The sequence below is a fragment of the Motacilla alba genome, chromosome 3 (genome assembly GCF_015832195.1).
Source record: "Motacilla alba alba isolate MOTALB_02 chromosome 3, Motacilla_alba_V1.0_pri, whole genome shotgun sequence".
Classification (NCBI taxonomy): Eukaryota; Metazoa; Chordata; class Aves; order Passeriformes; family Motacillidae; genus Motacilla; species Motacilla alba.
Window position 1 is genome coordinate 49825961 of NC_052018.1, and position 25740 is coordinate 49851700.

The 25740-nt window shown below is 39.4% G+C and overlaps 1 protein-coding gene across 1 annotated transcript in view; it reads right to left on the reverse strand.

Annotated features, from left to right (window-relative positions):
• MAN1A1 (mannosidase alpha class 1A member 1) overlaps positions 1-25740 on the reverse strand; it is a 142465-nt gene that overhangs the window by 15895 nt on the left and 100830 nt on the right. The window contains exons 6-8 of the mRNA XM_038134149.1: positions 13769-13892; positions 11445-11538; positions 5422-5537 (exon numbers count right to left, since the gene is read on the reverse strand). Of these exons, the coding sequence (XP_037990077.1) occupies positions 5422-5537; positions 11445-11538; positions 13769-13892 (334 nt within the window). The remainder of the gene's footprint in view (positions 1-5421; positions 5538-11444; positions 11539-13768; positions 13893-25740) is intronic.

The following is a 25740-nucleotide window of genomic DNA, read 5'->3' on the forward strand; positions in this document are numbered from 1 at the left end:
CTTTAGACATGTTATGTAGACAAGCTTGCATGTGGAATGAAATATGAGTGCTTATAATGGAGGTACCTAAATTTTTAAAGGGGAGTCATTGGCAAACATTTAACATCTGTGATACCTATTTATTTGATCAATAAAAAAGATGATTAAGTTCTAGGGGAAAGCTGACTATATACTTGTGTTTGAAAATCATTACTTTTTTCCCCTCTATAGATCTATTGGTGTCTCTCAGAGCACCAGTGCTCTAGCTCTAAATGTATTAAATGTGGTGTGTTACCAGAAGGATAAATTTATTCATATTTTAAAACAGGATTAATGGTCTGGCATGAATCAAATCAAGTCACTATCAAAATGTTACATTGTGCATGTTCTGAATACTCTAGGGTATCTGTTGATTCTGAAAAGTTTTTTTTTGTTGTCAGAAAACTGAAGGAAAAATAGCATGACTAGTAAGGACATGGCTGCTCTGAAAAGAGCCAAACCATGAGCAAAACCCATACAATTTCTCTTTAGACCTTTCTAGTTAAAATCCTCCTTAAAGACTTCTAACAACATTAAAGCTTGCTGCTTCTCCTGACAGTCCATAAACAAGCAAAAATTTGAATAAATACTTTATCTGGTCCAAAACTTAAGACATTATGAGTTTATCAGTAAATCACTTAGAATTAAAAAATCTGCAGAAGCCTGTCTTTAGCCTTGATGCTTTCTGTAAGCATTTTCAGAGAGTCTCAAAACTCGTGCTGAGAGGGGAAATACAGTGAAGAGAATAACAAGGAGCAGTGAGTCCTCTGGACGTTGTGCTCGGCTCAGTGTAATGAATCTTGTGTTCTTACATAATGCAGCCATACTATCGCTACGTGCAGAGCACCAGTGCAGCTGGGTGATAAGTATTTTAAACATGACAGCTGACAAAACTGCCTGTTTATTGATTTTAGCACATTTAAGTTACATTCAGTTAAGCTGCCTCCCACCTCCTGCACCAAAAAAAAAGCCCCAAAACAAAGTACGCAGTGGGAATGCTGGGAACCAACTGTTTCATTCTAAGGTGGGCTGCTATTGCAGCATCCTGCCTGCCCCGTTTATGTATTTTCTTCAATGTCAAGAAGTGCTTAAGTATTGAATATTCAAGACATTAATCACTTTCAGCTTTACCTTGGATGACAAACCATTATATTTGAGTTGTTGCAGTTCTGTCCTTGTCCACATCAGTTACGCAGTTTTTAAGACCACTATGATCACAAAGCAAACCACTTCAAGAAGCTTAATGGAGACTGCAGTCAGCACAAACCAGCCACCAGACTGTCACCTCAGTTAAACAGACCCTCACAAAACTCCAGAGATGAAAAAAACCTGTCTGCCAATATCATGTTTTCAGTTTGCTAACACTTCATTTTCCCTCTCCTTTCAGGGAGAAAGGAGTCTCCATGGATTTTTTTTTAATTTTTCTGAAAGGCTGAAATCAACAGCTCTAAAAAATATTCACTACTTAATGCTGACACTTAAATACACCCAAAATCCCCCAATAAATATACCCAATAGATATACTCCAAATCCCCCAGTCACTACCTTTGGCAGGGTGCAAACTGAGTATATATCAAAGCTAGCCTCCAAAGTTAGCAATGTGCCAAAAAAAATTAACACCACCCCCCCCAGTGTAGTTCTATATATTTTCTGTCTGAATCCTGAGGCCAGAAATTACTTTTTCCTCTTTTGGCAGAAGTTTACTGCATTGACAGCATTGCTTAATTGTGCAACCCAGCCTAGCAGCAATTTCTGAAATGGTGTTGAAATCTGGCAGAGTGGCCGTGGCACTGCTTCACACAACACATGTTCCTCTTTTGGCCATTTCCATTGTCTCCACTTCCATGTGCTATGTCCTGCAGAAATCACTTGTTGTCTTGTTAGGATCATCTGAGCAGTTGTTACCCATTAAGAAAGAATAAACAATCTTAAATGTCTAAAAGGGAGCTAGCTACCCTGATTCAAGGTAAAACTGCAGAAAGCAGCTGCTTTACCTCACTGAAACCACAGGGCCACCAAGGGCTGCATTGAACTGAGCTGCTTGGGAAGTGCTGGTGAGGATTTTCCATTTTCCTTTTAAAGTTCTTCTGGGGTGAGTTACCATTCTCTTTACAACCTCTAGATATGCCACTTCTCTAGAACTACACTGAGAAAGTGATGAAGGTAGAGTCAGAGAGAGAGAATAAATATGTATGTAAGATGCAGAAAGAGTGCAGAAATGGCCATAAATCAATGTAATGGGAAAACTTGGAAAAGATACCTGACCATTAGGCCTCAAGTGTGAGACAACCTATTTACAGGAATAGAGGGAAAATTGCCCTTCAGCTTAGGAAATGAGGGCTGACACATTTAAGAGGGGAGGATTTGATGCAGTTGCTTGTGACACTGCTGTTGCTAGACTAGATATAAGTGAACCCACAAGGTCCATTTTTGCTCTAAATTATCATGTTCTCATATAAACCTACTCAATTGTGTCTCAGAGATCAGCTTGTTAACTGAGAAGAGTGAGATGATTCCTGTCCTGGATACTTGCAAAGACTGATGGATTATTCTATTGGCAGTTATTTCTTCAAAATATAGCTAAAATACACATTTGTTCCATAACTAAATGTTGCATGGTATCCATTGTAACCAGTTTAGAAAGATCTCTTATTTCATGTATTATGTGAAGCAGGACATTATTTGTATTGCTTTTCAAAAGAGAAAAAATAACTTACATTAAAAATACATTCACTTGTCTTTTCGTGTGAATTCTACAGTTTATGAATCCCTCTGATGGCCTTATACATTCCTACTATGCTCTGGTATTCAAAACAAGACTATCTTGGTCCCTTTTCCCATTAGGAATAAACTGTTTAAATGGCTTCAGCCATCTATGCATTTTAATGGCAAGCAGAAAGTTTTTAAATCGAGTCTGACATTTTAGTTACTGCTTTTAACTTAAGCCATTATATAATCTATAGGTGATACAAAAATTCTAATGGAAAGCATTCATTTTTTTTTAAGATATGATTTACAGAACAATGTGAAAAATAACCCCTAAGCTCCATCTAAATAGATTTCAGCTTTTCACAGTGAACTATATAACTCACCATATATTTTCATTTGTGGTTTCTGGATAGCAGAAGGTATTGAATTAGGCATCAAGCCTTCACATCACTCTTTCAGAATCTGGTGGGTATGTGCTGGACTGAATGGCCAGGAATAATCATGCTGCTCCCTTTGGCATAGTTTTAAAAAGATTCTGAGAGCACTGGGGGAAATTTCTCTAAGAAAATACCAAGCAGACTCAGAATGCTCAAACCCTGCAGCCTCAGCTGCAAAGAAAGACTGCAGCTTGTGCAGACACCTAAATCAGCTTTAATTTAGATAAGTAATGGATCAATAGCAATGAAGTCAGTACCAGGATGGATTTCAAATCAGGATAGTTATCCAGTGAAGAACCTGGAATCTCAGTAGGGCCTGCAGCTTTTGTGAGGCTGAAACTTTGCTGCTGCTTTCTGAACAAGCTACTTTACAACCTCAAGGTGCAACTCCTAATGTTGCATGTGCACTTCCAGCTTTGGTACAGAAAACAGGCAACAGGAATGCCATGATCAGAAAATATTGGAAATAGCAACAGTCAGCAGCATAAGGAAATCTGGTTTTAGTCACAGAAATTTGTGTTTAGTCCTCTCAAAGACTAACACTCTGTTCAGACATGATGCTCGGACTGTTTCTGAGCTAGTACTACTAAAAAGCATTAAGAAAATAGGTACTATAAATACAGTCATATGCAGCAGAGCTGAGACCCTGTCACTGATACTGTCACATTCAGTGATGCTGCTGAACAGGTGATTCTGCTCCTCCAGCTGAAATCCAAGCAGGGAGAACTGGGGGCTGTCACCACTTCTGCTCCCTGCTGAGACCTCAATAAAACCTGATGTTTTTAAACCAGCAGAAGTAGAAGGCTAGAAGCAGCTTTGAGGTGCTTCAGCATGTCTTCTGTGGTAAGATGAATTGATAATTTCACACAGTTTGTTCTCTCTGGCTGCCAACCCAATGTCTGAGCTATAACAACAGCACTGTTCTTATGTTATAGCCTCAAATGCACTCAAACCTAATTTAAGATCCACCTTTTGCTCTGAAGTTGAAACCATGCTAGCAGCAAAGATGGGGCTGACTGCATCCAAATCTGCACTTACAAAATTAAAGGCAAGATTTCCTTAGCAGAGAACACTTAGTTGTCAAATTTACAACCACCAAAGATCACACCCTCCCTCAGATCTTCACACTGACTTTCCTCTCTAATGAAAAAAAAAGATGGCTGCAATAAGCAACCGTGGTTGTATTTTTTTAATGCCACCATTTTTTGTGCATGGGAAGTAAAAGGAGACTTATGACCTCCCTAGGGACAGTGTGTTTCCAGACATATGAAAGAATAAGCAGATACTGCTTAGCATCTCAAAGCCTTGTCTATAGAGGCACTGTAGGTACACACAGTTAATAAGAGATAAAAGTCCTGGCCCTAGACAGCTTCCAGTCAAAACGGATGAAAGGATAGGGAAAAAAGAAGTATATTATCCTCTTTTTTAATATATATCTATATATATGAAAGCAAAGAACTGAGAAAATAGGTCATTTGCCCAGGATTGGAAGGAAAGCCTGTAAATATGCATTTAAACAGAATATTTCCCAAGTCTCAATCTGGTGTCACAATCCCATTATTTGTCCCAAAACAGTATATTAAGGAAATACCATAAATAGCAAAGCGGAGCGCAGACCAGCAGGATCATAAATACATTAGAAAAGTAAGTATGAACACTTCTGATTTTATAAAACTTTCTCTTGTTTGGGCTGTTTTGCAGAAGCTGACAAGTATATGCTCCCATACCAAAAAGCTAGTGAAACGACACCCCAATTTTAATTTCTAATTATCTACCATAATACATTGATCCATGTGTGGACCACAGTCAAAACACTTTTTATGGCTGAAACACATGAGAGAACTGAACACAAGAGAGGAACTCCCTCCTGGATATAAAGGAAAAGGGTAAGACTGTCTAGACTCTAGACTCTATCTAGAGAAGACTCAGGAAAAAGAGTTGAATGTCTGCCTGAGGGCTACTTGTAGATACATTTTTTGTTGCTTCTTTTATACTTCTCTCCTCCAGAGACAATTGATTATATTGCAGTAAAAGAAAAAAATAGTTAGACTTCAAAATTCTCCCCTTTCCTGCAGTATCTGTATTCCTCTAGCTCTTCTATTTGAAGAAGTCTTTTTTAGAACAGAAACTAATTCTTTGAAAAAACACCCTGTGGTAGCAAATACATAAATCTCTCATATTGTGCTCACAGCCTGTCTCTTTAGGATTATTATATATTAGATTATTATGGAAAGGAAGATTTAAATGTCTTATTTACCTGAACAGCATCATAATACATTTTCTTGCCGTCTTCATCTGTCTTGTCTGACATCAGCCATGCCTTGAGCAGATACTCATAAAAGCTATCCCCAAGCCCTCCAATGGAGACATGATCTTAATAGGGAAGAAAGAGATTGAACAGCAGTTTTATCTTCAGCCAGGACAATAAAATACAATTACAGTTTGAAACAGTGTATTTAATGATCTATTTCTACAATATCTTTAATAAACATAAGCCTGGAACCTCAGGAAAAACTTTACTGGTATATACAGAGAATATTTATTTTATTGCTATATTTTTAATCTACCTAAAATGCCATAGTTATTTAATATCCAAAATGTGCCGCAGGAGATCATGGCAAAGAGAAGAAAATTTATATGTGTCCATTCTAATTCATGTAGTCTATTCCATACAAAACCATGTCAAACTAAGTTTTTTATTTTTTTATTCTAAAAAGGTGAAAAAGTAGAAAGTGTTCTCTGATTTGATAAAGGCTTTCCCTTAATGTGCAGGCATTGCTCTTTTAGTCACTGACTTTCCATTTAAGTCACTTCATAACAAAGGCTTTTAGCTCCTTACTGCAGAGTTCAATTTCAGGTTATTTAGTGGTATTTCAAAATGCTGAGCCATATGTTTAAAAATAATACTACATTTTTAAACTTCTGACTGCTCTCAGAACTCAGCAGTGGTTTGGAAGGAAAGAAAAGGACTTCACCTCATCTACAGAGAATTGTTGCTGTGACACAGCTTTATTCTGCGCTATGCTTACTAGGTGAAACAATCTGGTACTACAGACGCTATGATTATTCAATTGCACAATTTAGTGACTCTGGAAACACTAACATCACACAAGCCAGACATCCAACATCAGTCACACCAGGGATGGCAAATTAGTGATGCTCTCAGCTGCTTGTACAAGATTGCACTCACTTACTGTCCAGGGACCTAAAAGATTCTTGGCAAAATTTTGATGGGTTTTTATGATTTCAGCACAGATCCCCTAAATACAAGGAATACTACAACTATATGTACATGTAAAGTGTTTTTCTAAGCTCCATTAAGTGAAGAAGAGTAGCTAGAGGTTAGCTTTTGAAACTTGTTGCTGCCTGGCAAAATTAAGTGATTTGGCATTTATCGAGTCTTCAGTGAAAAATTTTGAAGTGCTTTACCAGGACTTCTCATCTGTAATTGTCAATTTTACAGCAAAGGAGGGATCTGCTAATTCCACTCAAGAAATCCAGGATGGAGATGTCATTACATAGATCACACAGCAAGTTCCTGAGTCATACCACAAAATTCTGGCCAAGAGAAAACCAAAAAAACCTGCATGGGATGATCCAGACTCATAAAGTGAGATGCAGAAGGGTTAGTGATCCTGAGCTCACACTTCCTGACACCTAACTCTGATCTTAACTTCAAAGTTATGCCTGTGTTGGTAGAATTCAAAGGAACTCAGCAAATTTATTTTTATACCCCTTTGTATCTTTTCTCCATGGAAAGCCTCCCTTCACCTTCCAGACAGCTTGCAAAGACATGCAAATGTAGAAGATAGATATTTGTCTATTCCAACTACATCAGCAGCATCCTTTTCCTCCACTAGCCTGACATGCAAAAAAAAAAAAAATTAGTTTCCTGAATGCATCCTATCCCTTTGCCTACCAAGTATATTGTACCACTGAACCTGGGTTTGAAAAGGCTTTTTTTTCCCTCTCCAACCTCTTTTGAATGAGATATATTGAAATTCTGGGAAGACTACACCATTTTTTAAATTAAATGTTCATGATCCAAAAGGAGAAAAGGTTTCTTAAAACAATGGGAACATTTCCTGTGATCAAAGGCTGATCTTTGAATAGCAGCATTTAAATGACCTTTACAGTTTCCTAAATAAATTACCATAGAAACCTCTGACATTTGCAAACTAAATAGCACAAGCAGAGTTTCATCAATAATAAGCCCTGTTATTATATACATTATTGCAGTAGACAAATCCAATTGACGCATGCTGCAGCAAATCACTGTCAGTTTACTGTCAAAATAACAAGGGCTAAATGAATTTACAGGAACAATGGCAGAGATCCATCAGCAGCCTTCACAGCTACAGCACTGCTGGAGAACAAACATTCAGAAACCATTCCTCCCTCTCCACTTTATATTTAAGAGAAAATATTTCTGTCTTGTGCCAATTAAGGGTCTTGATTGTTTGGTTCTCCCTTCTGTTGTAATCAGCTGAAAACAGCCTAGAAATGCAATCTCAAATAACATATTTTTCAAGTCTCACATTCTGATTTTCTCTGTGGGGAAAAAATTAGTTAATCACTGTTGGTGAATGGAGGCGACTGATATGAAAGAGATGTAACAAGATGGAACTTGTCTTTGCTGCTTCAGCATAGACCTGCTTCAACATCTGCACCCATTCATTCACAGGCACGGGAAGCTATTTGTACATCAACACTGCATGCTATTGGAAAACAAAGCTCATGGACACTACTCATTTTTCTGTGCACACTAACAAAAACTGGCATTTCATGTGAATGAGGAGTGCTTAAGACGCAATTATATTAAAAATACGGAAATAACAAAGGCCATAAGGCAGAATAAGTGTTTTGACTTATTCAGCTTTAAAATATGAAGGCAGAGCCACTAGCTGCCTCAGCCACTAGAAAGATCTGCTCTCATGAAGCATCAAAAAGCTGCTTCTGTAGCTAACAGAATCCAAGAAAGGAGTTAACTGGGTCTGTCTCACAGGTGCTGAGATTGTCTCTTATTAAATCCAGTACCTACTGCTGTAGGATTAACACTTCCAGGGGAGGTTTTTATGTCTTGCAAAGCTGTGCTGAACCGACACGTGTTACAATTGGGCACACGTCTCAGATCTGTAAAGGGATGTCAGGGTTTATCCCAACATGCAACCACAATTGATGGTCATGCATGCTGAGCCACCACAGCCGTCACTTGTGGCACAGTGACCTGCAGGAAGCCTCACAGCATAGCAGACTGAGAAATGACAGGTGTACTTCTAATTCGTAAAGGGAAATGGAATTTGCCTTGACGAGAAAATAAACTGAGCAGCACAACCTTTTTGGACACCATTTTAACTCAGAGTGACATAAAACTCTCAAAAATAGATTTTAATCAATAAAATCACAGAAATCACAGAATGGATCAGGTTGGAAGTAACCACAATGGATCATCTGGTCCAACCTCCCTGCACCAGCAGGGTTATCCTAGAGCACAGGACTGTGTCCAGATAGTTCTTGAATATCTCCAGTGAAAGACACTCCACAACCTCTCCCAGACAAAGGCAATTTGTTCCAGTGCTCTGTCACCTGCACAGAAAAGTTCTTCCTCATATTCAGGCAGAATTTTCTGTGCATCAGTTTCTTCCCGTTGCCTTTTGTCCTATTGCTTGGCAACCTGGAGAAGAGCCTGGTCCATTCTCTGACATCCTCTCCTCAGATACTTAAGAGACATTGATAAGGTTCCCTCTCAGTTGTCTCTTCTCAATGCTGAACCAGCCCAGCTCTCTCAGCCTTTCCTCAAAGGAGAGATGCTCGAGTCCCCAGTCATTTTCGTCACCCTCTGATAAACCTGCTCCATCTCCAGACCTGTTTCTGGTACTGAGGAGTCCAGAACCCCAGAATTGGACACAGCACCTCAGTCGTGGCCTCAACAGTGCATAGTAAAGAGGCAGGATCACCTCACTTGACCTGCTGGGAATGCTCTTCCTAATGCAGCCCAAGATACCATTGGCCTTCTTGGCCCAAAGGGCGCTGCTGGTTCATGGCCACCTTGCTGTCCATTGGGATCACCAGGCCCTTTTCCTCAGAGCTGCTTTCAGCAGGCTAGCCTCCTGCATGAACAGGTGCCTGAGGTTATTATTCCTCAGGTACAGGACCCTGCTTTTATCTTTGTTGAGTTTCAGACAGTTCCTCTCTGCCCATCTTTCCAACCTGTTGAGGTCCTGCTGAAGGGCTGCCCAGCAGCCTGGAATATCGGCCATTCCAGGTTTGTGTCTTCAGAGAACTTTCTGAGGAAGCATCTCCCCTTCATCCAAGCAGTGGATGGATAAGTTAAACAATACTGGGCCCAGTAGTGATCCTTGGGGGCACCACCAGTGACAGGCTTCCAACCAGACCCTGTGTCACTGATCACGACCCTCTGGGATCTGCTGTTCAGCCAGTTCTCAATCCTCCTCACTGTCCACTCATCCAGGCCACACTTCCTGAGTTTGCTTAGGATAATGTTGTGACAGTGTCGAAAGCCTTGTGAAACTCAGTATCCACTGCTCTCCCCTCATCCATGCAGGTAGCTGCCACATCACAGAAGGCAATTGGGTTGGTCAAGAGGGATTTACCTTTAGTGAACCAATGCTGACTACTCTTGTCATCCATATGGATAGAGATGGCCTCTAGAATGAGGTTCTCCATCACCTTTCCAGGGTTTGAGGTGAGGCTGATGGGTCAGTAGTTCCCTGGGTCATGTTCCTTGCCCTTTTTGAAGGCTGGGATTACATTTTCTTTCTTCCAGTCCACAAGCACCTCTCCTGTGAGTCTTCAAAGATGATTGTGAATGGCCTGGCTATAGTCTGCCAGCTCTCTCAGCCCCCCAGGATGCATCCCATCAGGTCCCATGGACTTGTGGATATAAAGTTTGCCTAGATGTTCTCTAACTCAATCCTTTTTGACCAAGGGAAAGTCATCCTTCCAACATTCCCTTACTCTGGGTGATCCCTCCAACTGGACGGGCCTTTGTGCACATTCTCATTTCCCCAGTCCTCAGATTCCAGGGCCTCATAACTACTGTATGAGGACACCTGGGAAGATGAGGTGTATTGGGATGGAATCCTCCTGCCAGCCTGAGCAGTTTCTGCCTGTTTCTGCTCCCCTCCATCTTTAAGGTCCCCTACTTCTGCCTGGTGGAGAGTGGGTAGGGGATCCCTTGCTTCTTGTGAAGTGGATGGTGGGTGCATTTGTCTGAGGCACAGTAGAGAGCAGCCACTTGTCTTTGCCTTTGTGAAAATTATCTATTCAGACTGTGGTCAGTCCCATAAGGAGTCCAGAACCTTACTTCCCTCTTAGCTACATCCTAAACAAACCCTTGTATTAACAAACTTCTCCAGTCCTTTCCCTCTGTTTCATCGCCCAACCAGCTCACACTCTGATAACAGAGGAGCCCAGCTAATCTGCCACTATCTTTTCAGACCATGATAGCATCTCTTACTTGTTTTTATTCAATAATGTAAGGAAGAAGAAATAGAAAGACAGAATTGCATGAATAGGATGGTGGCAGACTGAATCTAAGCAGGAAAAGTGGAAAAAAGCAGTAAGGTCTCTAGAATCATGATCCTGCACGCTGTGCAGATTTTCAACATGTTGTGGAGATCAGAGAAAGCAATGAACAACAAGAAAAGGCTCAGTCATCATGAAGGGGCTAAGGAATTCAAGTAATTCAAGTATTTTATAGTCTTTTCCTTCTAATTTTGGTATCTTCAGTAATGGTTCCAAGGGGATTAATGCCATGACACATTTCTGTTTAGTTTGCTTCCTCAGTTGGTGGCACTAAATTTCAACAGAAATCACAGCTGGGATTAACTGGAAAGACTTGTCTTATTACTTTTTTTCCTTCAGCATAGTCACACAACTCTGAAAATGTAGAATTTGATTCAGGCAAGCTGATAATGTTTCCTTATACAGCTACTTCAGAGAGCACTTTAGATTTTTGAATAAGAGACTTTTGTAGTCCACAAATTCCTTTCCAAAGTCATACATATTCATACATTTCCCTGCTTCCACAAGTCACACTGAAAGCTCAGAAGAAGTACATTAAAATATAGCAAGTAAGATTATTATTTTAATATTTGTAGTATTTTTTACATTTTGTAGAAGCTCAGATATAAAGTGAGTTTCTATACGTTATAACAGTTCTTTTTATACAAAAAACACGTAACAGTGACTGAAAGAAGTTAATGACTGCAAAGAGAATGCTGATAGGTCATAGTAGCAAAGACTTCAGCTACTTACGCTGGCCCCACTGGCCACTGCTGGGATTCAGGTAGTTGGGGTAGAGGCCCTCTGGTTTATCCAGGCGATTTAGAACTTTTCGGATATTCATTACCTAGCCGAAGGTACAAAACACTGAACACTTATCCATTTTCCCCACAAAATACAGGAGTGTAAATAAGCCTAAAAACAACCCCCTTAATCTTACTCAGCACACACACCCAAACACCTCTGGGCAATCATATCACTACTGAAAAAGCTGATATCATCAGGCAAACAAGTTCCCGAAAAACATCTGGAGTTTCTGTGTCAATTGTCAGCCATGAAACAACACAACAGGAGCAGGCTCCAAAGTTCAGGACTTGCCATGCAGAGAATCCCCCTTCTCCACAGGATGCTGAAATTCACTGAGGCTATTTGCCTTAACTAAGCTCAGCTACATCAGCATTCATATTCCTTGTATACCTAAATCAGAAATGCTATTAAATATTAAGCTTATCACCTAGTTCAGATGTGGAAGTGCACTGCAAAGGAGTTTTGCCTGGAAAGGAGAGCACAGCTGGAACTGACTGAGCTCTACACAACCAGCTTGCCCAGCAGCAGGGACCCAGGCAGCCCCGAGCACTCTGCCGGCACTGCTAAGGAGCTCACTACAAATGAGATGCCCGGGGAAACAATTACAGTCCAGATGCTCAGCAGCTGGAGCCATCCAGCAGCACAATCCACTGCAGAGCACATGAAATGAATTATGCTGCATTTTAGGAGTCACAGAAAAACAAATGTAGCAGCTTGGAAGAATGAGGACCCCGAGCACTGCAGGCCAGAAATTGTAACAAAAAGGTACTGACAGCTTCATTATAAACCCCCGAGTGCCTAGAGACCCAGTGAAGTAGCTACTGAAAAAGAAGATAAATTAACTTATACCAAGCTGCAGAAGGTTTTCTGTTGTGGTGCACAAACTGCCTCCTGCATCTTGACACTACTCATTGCCCAAATGCAGGCTGCAATGAGTCCTAGGCCTCAGTTAATGAGTTCTTCTATGAATATGTCCATGCAAAGCTTATTCCAGTCTTTCTTCTTCTTTATCAAGTGTACCAGCCCTGGAACGGTTTGTCTCTGAGGGCTTTGGAATTGCAATCTCTAAAGGGTTTTAAGAATAGCTTACATAAACAGATTTCCAGCATCTTGCAGCTAGAGCACGATGCCACTGTGTGGAAGAACCATGGGCTAGGATTTTTAAGATACACATTTTCATTGTCTCTTAGTAGAACAGATGTTATGCATTAAATTACCATAAATGTCAGAAGATAATTAAGTTATGTTGTCAATTTGTTTCTGGCTATTCCTCAGTGCTGCCACCCCCTACCCATCCACTCCCCCTCCCCATTTCAAATTTAAGAGAAACTGTCCTTAAATTTAGCCCTAAATACATGAAAATTGCTAGGAGTTTGCTTCACGAAATTTATTCCAATGTTGACAATGGTCCTGCAGCAAAGCCACTCAGTCATTACCCAATAATAATTTTAGGTTTGACTATTGCTTTTAGACCTACTGCTAAACATTTGGAGTCTCATCAATAATTAGGATAATATAACAGGGGGCGGCTGCAGTAAGAATACAAATTAAAACAGGTGTAGGTTTTAATGAGGAAATAAAAAGAGGATAAATGATAAAGTGTATTATAAAGAACAGGACTTGCTGGCTATTAGTATATCAAAAAGCAAAGTAAAATTGTTCAGGTGGGAGTTGAGGGAAGGAGGAGTTCTTTCCATGGCTCATGTATATAAAAAGTATCCAGAATAAAATGTTATCAAATTTTGGAAGAATTAGTGTGCACAACAACTGGTTTGTCTAAGGACGTGATTTCTTTTTTCCTTCCCCAAAGAGTTCAGAGTATATTCCCTATAGGTCAGTGCAATGGAAGGGCTTTCTGACCTCACTGACAGCAGTCATATTATACAGCATTTTGAAGAGTAAACTTGTTGAAATCACCATGGTGCTTTGCTTTCTCTTGGCATCAGTTATTATTCCGAATATAATGTCAGGTTTTGTTTACACCCCATTAAGTAAAGAACTGAAGAAAGCTGTACAGTCTGATTGCTTAATGTGATACTAAAGTAGAAGATAAATAGAAATTAAGTGTTTTATGGGGCCATATACAAGAACATACATCAGAATAATTTTTGAAGAGACTTTTTACTTTTTAATACAAAAACACGCCAAGGTAATTAGGGAAAATGTGACAAATGCTTACAACTGAAAAAATCCAAATCTCTCCCCATTGATATTAGTCTCTGAATATGTGCTTTATCCTTTACAACATGATTTTGATGGAGCAGTCTAACCTTTTCAGCAAAGACAGGGTTTCCAGACAGGTGGCTCAAATGTACAAACTCCAGATGCAGAGTCCCAAATTCTGCCAAAATGCTGCTTCCACCAGAGGCCCATGGCCAATTTCGACCGATTCCACTAAGATGGAGGGAAGAGAGAGACAGAAAATAATCATGAGCATCTATAAGGCAATGCTAATAAAATGTAATAGGCAGCAGCTATACCGTTGTCATGAGAAGATAATTAATCTAAACGTACTTAATATGTACGTAAGAAGCCAAGCTGCAGCAGCCTTCCATGATTTCCCCACAGGACCTTGAATTACTTCAGTCCAGCTCTGCTTAGACTGTACAGTTGCTTCTTGCAACAACCCAATCTTTTAGCTTACAAATGGCCCCACCACACTTACCACAGTAACAGTGTTTCATTGCAGGTTATCGTGTTTAAAGACAAAAACCCACAGACTATAAGAAAGCATTCTCATACTTCACCTGCTTTCCCCTGTACTTAACACTCTCCAATTCTAACTCTAATTTCTACAGTGCAATTGTTTATTAACCTAAATTAATGCATATATACAGAATAGGCGTTCAGTTAGAAGTATTGCATGCAGCAAATACTTAATGCATCAGACTTTAATAGGGTAGAATAAGTATGTATTTTCTGTCTGGGCACTCATATCAGGATGAGTAACTTCAGTTTTAATTATGACCTAAAGATACTTCACAGCAAAATTAATCTTAGGATTTGTATTGAGAATAGACAAAAGCACATTATTTGCTAAATCCCCACTAGAAACTAATGCTGCTTGAGACTCAGGATGGCAAGTCTACTAAAGTTTCATTACAAAAAGGTAGGTTGAATTTCCAAATTCAACCCTGAAATTAAAGAAATTAAAACCCCTGAAATTAAAGAAAAGTTAGCCAATGTTCCAGAGCATCTAGCTTAATAATGACATATTAGATTGGCTTATTATTAGGATAAATGTTACATACAAATACACTTATTTGGTACTGGAATGTCTTCCACATTTCCAAGTTGTAAACAGCATTAAACACATCTGTATATAAATAAAATTTTAATTTTACTTTACACATAAGCAGTCACTACATCAATTAGCAGTTGCACAACCATGAAAATACGGTATTCTTCCTGAGTTAAAATGTGACTCAAAAATCCCAAACCCAGGAAAAAACCCAATACATCATGATGGAAGTTCTCAGATACATTAAAATCTCTTCTTCAAAAGATCATCTGTAACTGAATTTTAACCAATGCATGGAAATTAAGACTCCATTAGGTCAATCTCCCTGCTAGCTATATCAAATGGTATTTTAACACTTCTACCAGAAAAAAAAAATGAAACCAAACCATTAAACTTTAAAAGCAGAGAAAAGGCACAGAGAGCACAAAGGGAAGAGATTTGATTAGGCTCCCCTGGTTGACCATAAAGGTGTAAGAGGCTGGGACACATATAAGTCCTCTGATGTAAATAATTGTCCAAAAAGTGTTTCTAATCTTCATAGCTGCAGACCAAAATCAATGACACAATGAAATCAGGGTACTGCAAAGATGCAGACAATCCCAGTTTGGTATGGTATTTGAGTGACTGAAACAGTACACAAGCTTTATGGTATCTTAATATCTTATTTTAAGATCTCTCTTACAAAAATTAGAGTACTTTTTACAGAGTGAAGAGAAACCCACACCTGGTTTACAAGCTGTCTGAACTTCAATCTACTGTGGCTTGGAATTTGTATGAATGGCAACGTAAAAGCACCAGATATTAGAGAAAATAGGATCAAGGTGAGTACAAGCAGACAACATGTCTGGAAACCTCCTCCCTACAGTCTGAAGAACTTACAGACTGTAACTTGGGTTATTCACCCAAGAACAGACCCCATCTCTGCTACATGCTATCTCAAGTTCTAACTGCTGACTTCTAGATGAAAATATTTTATCCTGTCTCCAAATCACCTGACTAAAAGAGCTGACATAAAGTTCACAGGAAGAAAAAATGAGAAAAAAAACTCCTCAATTTCAAAAAGCTACCATGTTGTGGTGCAAATGGAAAAAGCACCTGTGCTTTTTTCTATAAAGTTTCTCAATCAATCTCAAAGCGAAAACATCGAGCTGTTCCTGCAGCAAAGCTTCAACCAAAATTGACAGAAAACGTAATAGAGTTCCTACCTGCACTCTGCCCCAGTGTCTGCTGATACCAATACAACCTGCCAGAACACTTTGATGTAATGTGTTTTGTTAACAAGGAAAATTTCCAAACACAGCTGTCAAAAGGTTTTCTGCATGCAGCAATGTGTTTTGCCATGAGTGGAAGATTCTTCTTGTGTAAGATGGTTTGAAAATTACAAACTTGCATTCTTTACTCTCAATGCAAAAACAAATAGAAAGAAACATCAATGTTACATCTTAGGTACTATTTAATGGAGCGTTCTTTTTTTCAGTTTGGTCAGGTGGTCAGGAAAAAAAAGGCATCAAAGTATTTATCGTAAATCTGCAAAATAACAAGGCTATCTGTTGGTTTAGCCTCAGATGCAAGATCTGTCACTGAAAAGCCCATTTCGATAACTGGTAGTACCCACGATTTGCACTTCAGTCCCTCAACTATTTTTCATGCAACCTTCGGCTATGGATGTCTGCTATTTTCTCATACCATAGAATGGCCTGGGTTGAAAGGGACAGCAAAAACCATCTGGTTCCAGCCCCTCTGATATGGGCAGGGGCACCTTTCACAGGTTGCTCAAAGCCCTGTCCCACATGGCCTTGAACACTTCATGCCACAGCTCCTCTAGGCAGCCGATTCCAGTGTCCCCCCACCCTCACATAAGAAATTTCTTCCTGGTATCTAACCTAAACCTAATCACTTTTAGTTTAAAGCCATTCCCCCTTGTCCTATCACTACCTGCCCTTGTCAAAAGTCCTTCTCAGCTCTCTTGCAGACCCCTTTAGGTACTGAAAGGCTGCTGTGAGGTCTCTCCAAACACTTCTGTAGGTTGAACAGCTCAATTCTCTCAGCATGTCTTCATAGGAGGGGTGCTCCAGCCAACTGATCATCTTCATAGGATATATTTCATCTTTGGGAGCAATGGAACAGGTAAGTTTTCTTTATTCCCTCACACTAACTGGAACAGCCACAGTTCTGCTTCTGATTCCATTTAACTCCATCCTTATTTTAAGATGATACTCCAGTGTGCATTATGCAGACAGTCGGCTCCTCAAGAGAGAGACCAGGAAATACTCAACAAAGCTTTCAGCATACAGAATGGGAGAGATTTCACACTCTGATCATTTTTGATTGGGAAAGTAAACTTTGACTTTTGTTTAACAGTATTTAGGCTTAAAAAAAAAAAAAAAAGAAATGAGGAGGGTGCTCTTTTTTCAGCCCTGCCCTCCTTACCCTCCAAATCATAAATATTGTATACTTTTAAACAAAACACAGAACTTTAAAAAAAAAGAGGAACTAAACAGAACAAAATAAATGGAAAAAGGCATCTGTGTCAGGGATTATAAACAATGAGTACATTTATAAATTACTTGATGTGCCCTAGAAAACAACATGCAATAAATAAATCTAACAGCTCAGTAAATCTTAATAACTAGGCATAGTAGAATACTGATTTCTGCCCATGCATGAGATAACATAACCAGTGCTCCCATCTCAGACATTTTTCAAGCTCTTCACCATTACCATTATCAGGGTGAACAAAAACTCCTGCAAAGTTAAAGAAAAGCAATGCTAAGTACCTATTTACCCTTCAGCCATAAAGTCAGTGCTGGGTATCTCATTACTCTTCAGTTATGAAGTTATCCACTGGCTTCCTGAAGTCTTGAGATGCAAACCTGAGTCTCTGGTTAAAGGTTTTATTTTTACTCCCAAGTTTTAGAAAACCTACATAATGTTGCAAATTCCTACAGTTTTTTTTTGTCTAGGGGTGCCCAGTACTCAAGTCAAGAAACAACAGCAGCAATCTGAGCCCAAAGAATGATCAGGGCATTTGGGGGATTCTCAAAAGGTGGTTTATGACTCTGTGCCAAACTTACGTGCTGATCACTCCTCCCAGTCAAAGCCAAACCTGTAAAGCACTGAAAACTTTGGGCATCTTATTTTCACTCTGTTTAATAGTTTAATGTCACAAATGTCTTGTAAGCTGACAAATGCAGTTTTCAGAAAGAGATGGAGGACAGCAAAGGGGGCCAGGTATGATAGTTTTTATATTAGCTGCATTCCTTTGTCTTGCTTTCTTTTTGTTATTTACCTTGCCACTGAATTTTTCAATTTTTCTTATGTTGATACACACTACAACCTGTACTAAGTGTCAGTCATGTAAACTGACATCAGAGTTAGAAACAAAACTCCTACTATACACTTCAGGAAGGAAAGAGGGAAGGAGACAGACTACTCAAACTACTTTGAAGATCCAGACGAGTACTAAAATATCTTCAGTTTATAGGGTACTATTTTAACCTATCTGAAATCACTGTGTCTAAAATAGTATATTTTACACTGCGTAAAACACACAAAAAGTTTCTGTAACATATTCAGAGAACTTTAGGACTTATTATAACTTTTATTATGTAAGAAAGACAAATTTAAGGTGAGGATCTGGATCAGAGAAGCATAATATTTTGGTTTATAATATTTCTCACTGATTTTATAAATTCTGTTTCTGAACACTGAGTGCCACAGAATCTGAAAACCAGTGTTTTTAATCCTACTGTCATTCATTCTTGGGAAACATGAGCCTGATTGACCTGGGCTGCTGGTAACTCAATTCAGTATTTTTCCAGCAGACCACTGTTGGTTCATCTGTACATAAGAACAGAAAGTATAAGATCACTAAGTCTTCTAAAATGTACAGAGTGTACCAAGAGAGGGAACCACAGAGGAAATATAAATATTCAAAGGTTGCTTTTTGAAAAATAACTGAAATTCAGAAGCCAACCATATTTAAAAGAGTTTTAAAAAAATATACTACATCCCCAATATATATAAAGCAGCAGCTAATTTTCAACTGAAAGGAAAAGCAAATCCTCAGGGAAACTGCACAAATACTTCAAAGGGTCAAAACACTTATCAAAATTCTTGTCATCAGCGAGCAGAACTGTTTGTCTCTGCAGACAACTTGTTTATTATATCCAAACCTTTCCTGGAGGATGCCAGGACAACTCTGCAAGCTGGAGGCAGAGCAAGAAGTCAGAATTTCAATATTTAATGGAAAATGCACCAGCACAACAGGATAGTCAGTATCCTCCTGCAGACTTAGCCAGTAAAAAGGTGAAAGGCCAGAATAAAAGAGACACAGCAGCAACAATGTGATCTATCCAAGTACTGCTGTTGAGAAAGGTTTTAGAATTAAATACAAAATTAAGTCCCAACAGCCCCTTTGGACTTTACTAAAGCTGATTTTTTTCTGTAAGAAACTACCCAGCGATTGTGGGTGAAAATGCAAAATGCTATGACAGAGAAATCCCTGAGAGGGGTCCAGTGAAATTCACCAGGGCTGGAGCACGCGGGTTGTGCCTCGTACTTCCAACAATGCTGAGGGGCCAAGGAGGATCCGCCTGGAAAATACAGATTGTGACTGGAACTGCTTAGGCTTAATCCTGCTTTAAGAGGATTTCTGCAGGAGCAGAGTGCTGCCCAGCCCAGTCCTCAGAACCTGGCTTATGTCCCTCCACACCACCAGCTGTCACTCAGACACCCAGGAGAGAGAGGGACCTTCCCAAATGGAGGTCGAGACAGGGGCAGAGGGCGTTGCAATCGACACACAAACTTTCCTGCAGTTTTCCCCTCCCAGCACCCCAGGATGCACTTCATGTTTCTCCTTGAGTCTCAACCCCCAAGCAAATATGCCTTAAAAGCAGAAGTAATGTAGAAATATCAGGGTTTTCTTTCTCAAAGAAAAACCACAAACCATCCCCCGCTTTTTTCCCCAAAGGAAGCCTGTGGTCCCCAGACAATTTTGAAAGCATAATATGATTGCTTTTCCATGTTTTAGTCTTAAAATTACAACCACATGCCATTTGGCTGTACAGCTGAAACCCCACACGGTAATTCAGCAGCCACACTGTGTGCCAGCTACAGGTCTGACCACAAGAAAAGGTGGGGAAATGTGAGAGCACTGCAACTCCAGCAAGGATACTCTCAGAAATTCATCTCTTTGGGGCTCCCCTGATAATCAGTGCAGGGAGATAACAGAATTAAATCCCTTCACGGATGAGATTAAACTGAAGACAGAGTCTTTCCTGTTACACAGTAAACCCATGGAGACCAGTCTCCTATAGGTACCCCTTGCCAGGTGCCCAAATCCCAAATCTCAAAATTTCAATTAGCTTCACAGGTATCAGATGGGTTTTTTAACTCTCTACAGTCTAATACACATAACAAAAGGGAGGACTGGAGATAAACACTCTGTAATGTTATATTTTAAAATCTTTAATTACATAAAAGGTTTTTTCCTAGCTCACAATTTATCTTTAATGACTTTTTAAGGAACTAGATGATTTTTAAGGTCTGTTCCAATCCAAACCATTCTACGATTTTGTATTTCAATCCAGTTAGAACAATCTCCAAGGGCACAGTCCATTTTGGGAGAATTGCTCATTATTCCTATGTCTTCTTTTTGTAAAAAGTCACTATAAATACACAGTGTCCAGCCACAGCATTTCTAATGAAGTGTTTATATATTACAAAAGCCTTCAGTCTATACACTGCCAAAGCCTTTGGTGTATTTCTTTTCTGTCACTACCAGTCTTTCATACTATTTTATTTTAATTAAATCAGCTATATCTCCTTAGAACAAATGAAGAGAGGACAGAAAACCATCAGGTTTTTCATTTACATAGTCAGTATCTATTTTTGATTTTAAACAAAATACATTTAAAAGATGAAGTTTCTGTGGAGTCATAGATGGCGCAAAATACATCAAAATGCTAAATAAAACTTAATTGCTTTCAGAAATTCCTAGGCAAATGATTGAACTCAAACCCCGACAATTAATGTGTTCTAAATATACACAGATATTCAACATAAAAATAAGCAAATACTGGGGAAAAAGTATTTTATGGATATAACAGTGGCATCCTCTGGGAGAGTTCTCTAGGATAACCCTGCTGGAGCAGGGAGGTTGGACCAGATGATTGATCCACTGTGGTCCCTTCCAACCTGACCCATATTGGGATGCTGTGATCCCTTAGGAAAGGGAGGCAAGTGGCAGCCAGAAGGATGACTCTCAGAGGCCATTTTCATAGAGTATCTAATGTTTCATGCATTATTTAGGATTGTCACATCTGAAAACACTTTCATAAGAATAATTTTTTGGACTGCCCTGAGTAGAACGATTTGTCAATGTGTCACCCAAAAAAAAAAAAAAAAAAAAAAAAAAAAAAAAAAAAAAAAAAAAGAAGAGTGGTTCTTCTCTTCCGAGAAACCAATGCTGATCACTGGACACACATTCCTTCCTAACAACTGGCTGAGAGGCTAAATCCAATACCACAGACCACACTGGGGGAGTTTAAGGATGATCTGCTGTTAATACTTCTTAGAAGAGGTTCCCTTCAAACTCCTGCGATACATCTTTCTCCTTTTAGTACTGCAGCTAACTAAGAATGCAGATAAATTATGCTGTATGATTTGAGTTTTAATTAGAGATTCATATTTTAAAGCAAAATTAAAAACAAACCCAACTATAAAGCACACAGGCAATGCTTGCTCAAAGTTTCAATCGCTCTATTTGATAAATTAAATGCTAAAAAGATTTTTTTAAAAATTAACTTCTTTCTCCCCCACCCCCAAAAGTACAATATATAGGGTCTTGGATCTTGGTTTAAGGGCCTGTCTTCACAAGCACTGAAACTGATGATTTATTTGTTAATATTTCAAAGATATTTACTGTGTTTTTGTTTTCCCCCTAACAGGCAAAACATCCTTACCCTTGTCTGAGAATGGAAAAAAGAGTGCAGAAATCCCATGTTTGCACACAGCACTGGCACTCACTCAACTTTTCCACCCAAATCTTGTGGCGGGAGCTGCCAAGGCAAGGTCAAACTGGGGAACCTGTGACAGGACTAGCACAGTAACTGTGTATTTCTAGCCCCAGCAGCAAGTGTGAATATCTTCCTATCCAACTTCCAGTAAATGACAGTTAACTTTTTGGAAGCTTAAGTGGTCCCAGAATCACCACCCAAGGCACCCAGACTCCTGCTGGAGATCTGACTTTTCTGCAGTATCCCTTCTCTGAGACAGGAAAATTATTATAATCTGGTCAAGCACCTCTCATTCACTGTCTCGACAGCTGGAGATAACTGAAAAAGAAACTGAAAATTGGCCAGCTAGCCTGCAGGGCAGTTTTTGATGTCGGTTTTATTCCTCTGTAAGGAGGATTGTGTAGGCAAATTCTAACAGCTGGTTAGTTTTTCAGCTGTGACAATAAATGTGTTAACTGCTGCCCTTGCCTAACCACTGCCCAGCTGGCAGCTTCCTGCTCAGCCCAGCTGCCCTCTCTGAAACTGGTATCAGCTCTTACCTGGAGAGATGATCTTTAGGGATGCTGACTTAGCAGGAGGAGGCAGACAGTGAATTAGTACCATCAGCAACCCCAGGAGGAAGACTAACACAAGTGGTTACTCAATTTTATGGGATGACAGGGAATAAAAAAGATTTCTACATATGTCCGCAATGTCAGACAAAACACGAATGTTTTTTACTGCAACAAGTGAGATAATGAAGAGGTATAATCTGAGAACTGTTAGTTTGAGAACATCAATTTTGTATATTTGCCTATTCAATGCAGTGTCAGCATTAATATATGCTGATTTCCTGGCTACTTCAGTGATACCAGTGCAGGAGATGCATCCATTTGTATTGGAGACACATGCACGTCATCATCTGTCTGGAAATGAGAGTAAGAAAATCAGAGTGCTGTGGCTAACTGTTTATCATTTGAGAAACTACCAGCACAACCCCAAAAAGATGCTAATATGAAACAGATTTTAAAACAAGATCCCTGCTCTTCTCCATGAAGTTCATCAGGTCCTTTAAAGGCAATGTTTATAGTTACATTTTCCAAGAAGAAAAGTTACCCTTGTCCCAGCATTTTTTGCCTTTTATCTTTCTAAGGAAACACACCCAGAGACCTCTAAAGCTGCCCTAGAACAGTCACTGGCTCTTTACTGTACTTTCAGGCAAAAGAGTTAAATGTTCAAATGTTATCCAGGGGACTGGTCTTAACCAAGGTGACCACCCAACAGGCAAGTTCTCGTGAAACTGGAGAGCACAGCAACAGAGACTGAAGAGCACTATTAATGTAAAAGCAGAAGATGAGCAGGAGGTACATGAAGTACAAAGTTTCCAGTACCAACTTGTGCTATGGCCTCTGCCAGAACAATTCCCCACCTCCCTGGAGGGTCAGTCAGCAGTGGTGGACACAGGGAAGGCAAGAGAGTTTTGTCTGCTCCATGTTCAAGTCATCCTACACAAAAGTCCACTAAATATTCTCTGTGGTGAAAGGTATCTGCTCATCATTAGGTCAGAATAGTGATGGCTCCTGGGGAACACTTACGTGAGAGGACACTACAGTGGATGGAAACAGCAGGCATGGAGCAGAAGGAGCCAAGACCCTGGTGGAGACCAAAATGCCAGAGAGAACCAAGGCGATGAGGAAACAATCTCATCTGCCTCTGGAGAGCAGCAGAGAATAAGCAAAGGCCAGTGAAACTGCCTTTGGGAAGACCATGCTTCACTGTATGCATTGAAGTTTGACAGCTGCTTAGAATAAAAATAAATCACCTCCTCCATGGGCGCCAAAAACTACCAGATAGCATCGTATACTTCTTTTGTGGTCTGATACATGGTTTTTGGACATCTGGATCTAGTGATACTGTGTCTATTGACACTTAAAATACTCAGAGCGTCTTATTTTTACGAAACAGTCCATCCAGACCCTTGGGCTGCTTTGTTTACACCAAATTCCTGTAACATTTCTCTGTGGAAAAAGGCTGAATTTCTTTAGGATTTTACAGGCAGGGTTTGTACATCCCTTTCCTTATGGCTGTCTGCCCCATGACACTTCTCACATTACTGCTGCTCTGAGGGAGCATCAAAGCTTGTGGAACCGGCATTCTGTGGCAAACCAACAGAGCACCAAGCTCACATTTACATGCCCACATGGAGAAAGGGAGAGACAATTAGCCGGGCATTACATGATCTGAAATATCAATATGACACAAGTAAAGTGTTTAAATGTAATTTTAAGTATCACCATCTAAAACTGTACTAAAACTGTATTACCATAATAATTTCTGATAAAAGTTATCTGAGCACAGCACAGACCTACATGTCTCCCACAACACACTAATGAATAAACTAAAAAAATCTGTGCTTCCTATTACTTTATATACTAAGGTTTAATTAATCAATTCCAAAGGCTAAAAAAGCAAGAGGGAATAGAACACAACAGAGCAATGCAGAGATAATAAGTACTAGCATGGACTACTTTTAATCAGGTCCCCAAAGAGAAGTGAAAATAACAGGAAATGAAAGTAATAAATGGAATTTCACAGTTCTGCCATCCATGTGATGAGTTAAGACAGAATAAAAGAAGGTGGTATTAGAATGAAATTCCCTGATGTAGCAAGTGGTGTAACTCAGTGCTACTGACAGTCAAAAACCTTAGAAAACTAAACCCAAAGAAAAAACATCCTAAGCGAAGCACAAAAAAACTAACTCCTGCTTCTGAGAAGCAGATTCACTGAGCAGGAAGATAATTAAGAGTTTTGTAAGAATCTATGAGAAACACCATTTATCTCTGTTCTTGCTCTCTACCATGTCTTTTAATACTAAAAGACAAACTAACTGTGTAAGTTTAAAGCTTACTTTAGAACTTCACATTTCACATTAAAATTGCTTGCTGCCTTAAAACTACTGTAGCCACGGTATTTGGCACTTTTGATATACTTTAGTCAGTACATTCCTCTTTAAGACTCTGCTCCCAGTTCTACATCACTTTTCCCACATTCAACTTTTAGATTATCCTTTTTTTTCTCCTGAGGATTTGCTATAAATCCCTGCTCCACCCTGATTAGTTAATTAACTTCTGACATCAGTTAGTTTCTATCCCACATCTGATTTCCTTTACTAGTAACTGATGTTCAAGTTCTGCTAAATTGCTCTTTTGCTATATCAGTTGCATCGTCCAAGTGCACAGAAATGTTATTAACTTCCTCTGTCTGTAAACTTTGTTATGAGGATGAGTATTGAGCAGTTTGCATTTGGAGGTGACGAGGTAACATAGAAATAAAGTGGAGAAATAATGTTGCTAAACCCAGAACTTCCCTATTTCTTTTTATTCTGCTTGATGTGCCTTTTTTTTTTTTTTTTTTTTTTTGGCTGCTCTGTTCTTTTCTGGTTCCACAACTCTCTTCTTGCTCTCCCAGTCAATTCCAGATACACAATTCCAAATCCCAGATATTCTTTCTTTTACTGTCAGTCACTGGAGATCAAGTTGTCTCCACACATCCTCAAGTGAAGCAGAGAAATGTGTTTGTCTGGTGGAGATCCTGCAACAGCAGTCCCCTCCAATTCAGGCTAAGGACACTCACAACCCAATCAAGAGTATTAATGTACTGAAGCATTGTGAAAACAATGGTTTCTCTATCAGAAGGGCTGTATCAGTTTTTCAAGAAAAGCCACTACTGATCTTCTGGACAGGACATAATCCCAGTATTTGATCTTTTCAGTCTGATGAGTACTTAAAAAAAACAGGTAAAGATTCAAAGCACCAAAGCACAGATGGCAAGTGACAGCTATATGTAATTTCTCTGCCACTAATTTCCTATTTCCCACTTCCTAGCACTAATTTTTTCAATACCCTAAATAATCCTAAACTCAATCTCAGTCATTTAAAATGTATCTGTATCACTCTTGTCTATACAGTTAATATTCATTCCTTACCATCAGACAGTAAATCTA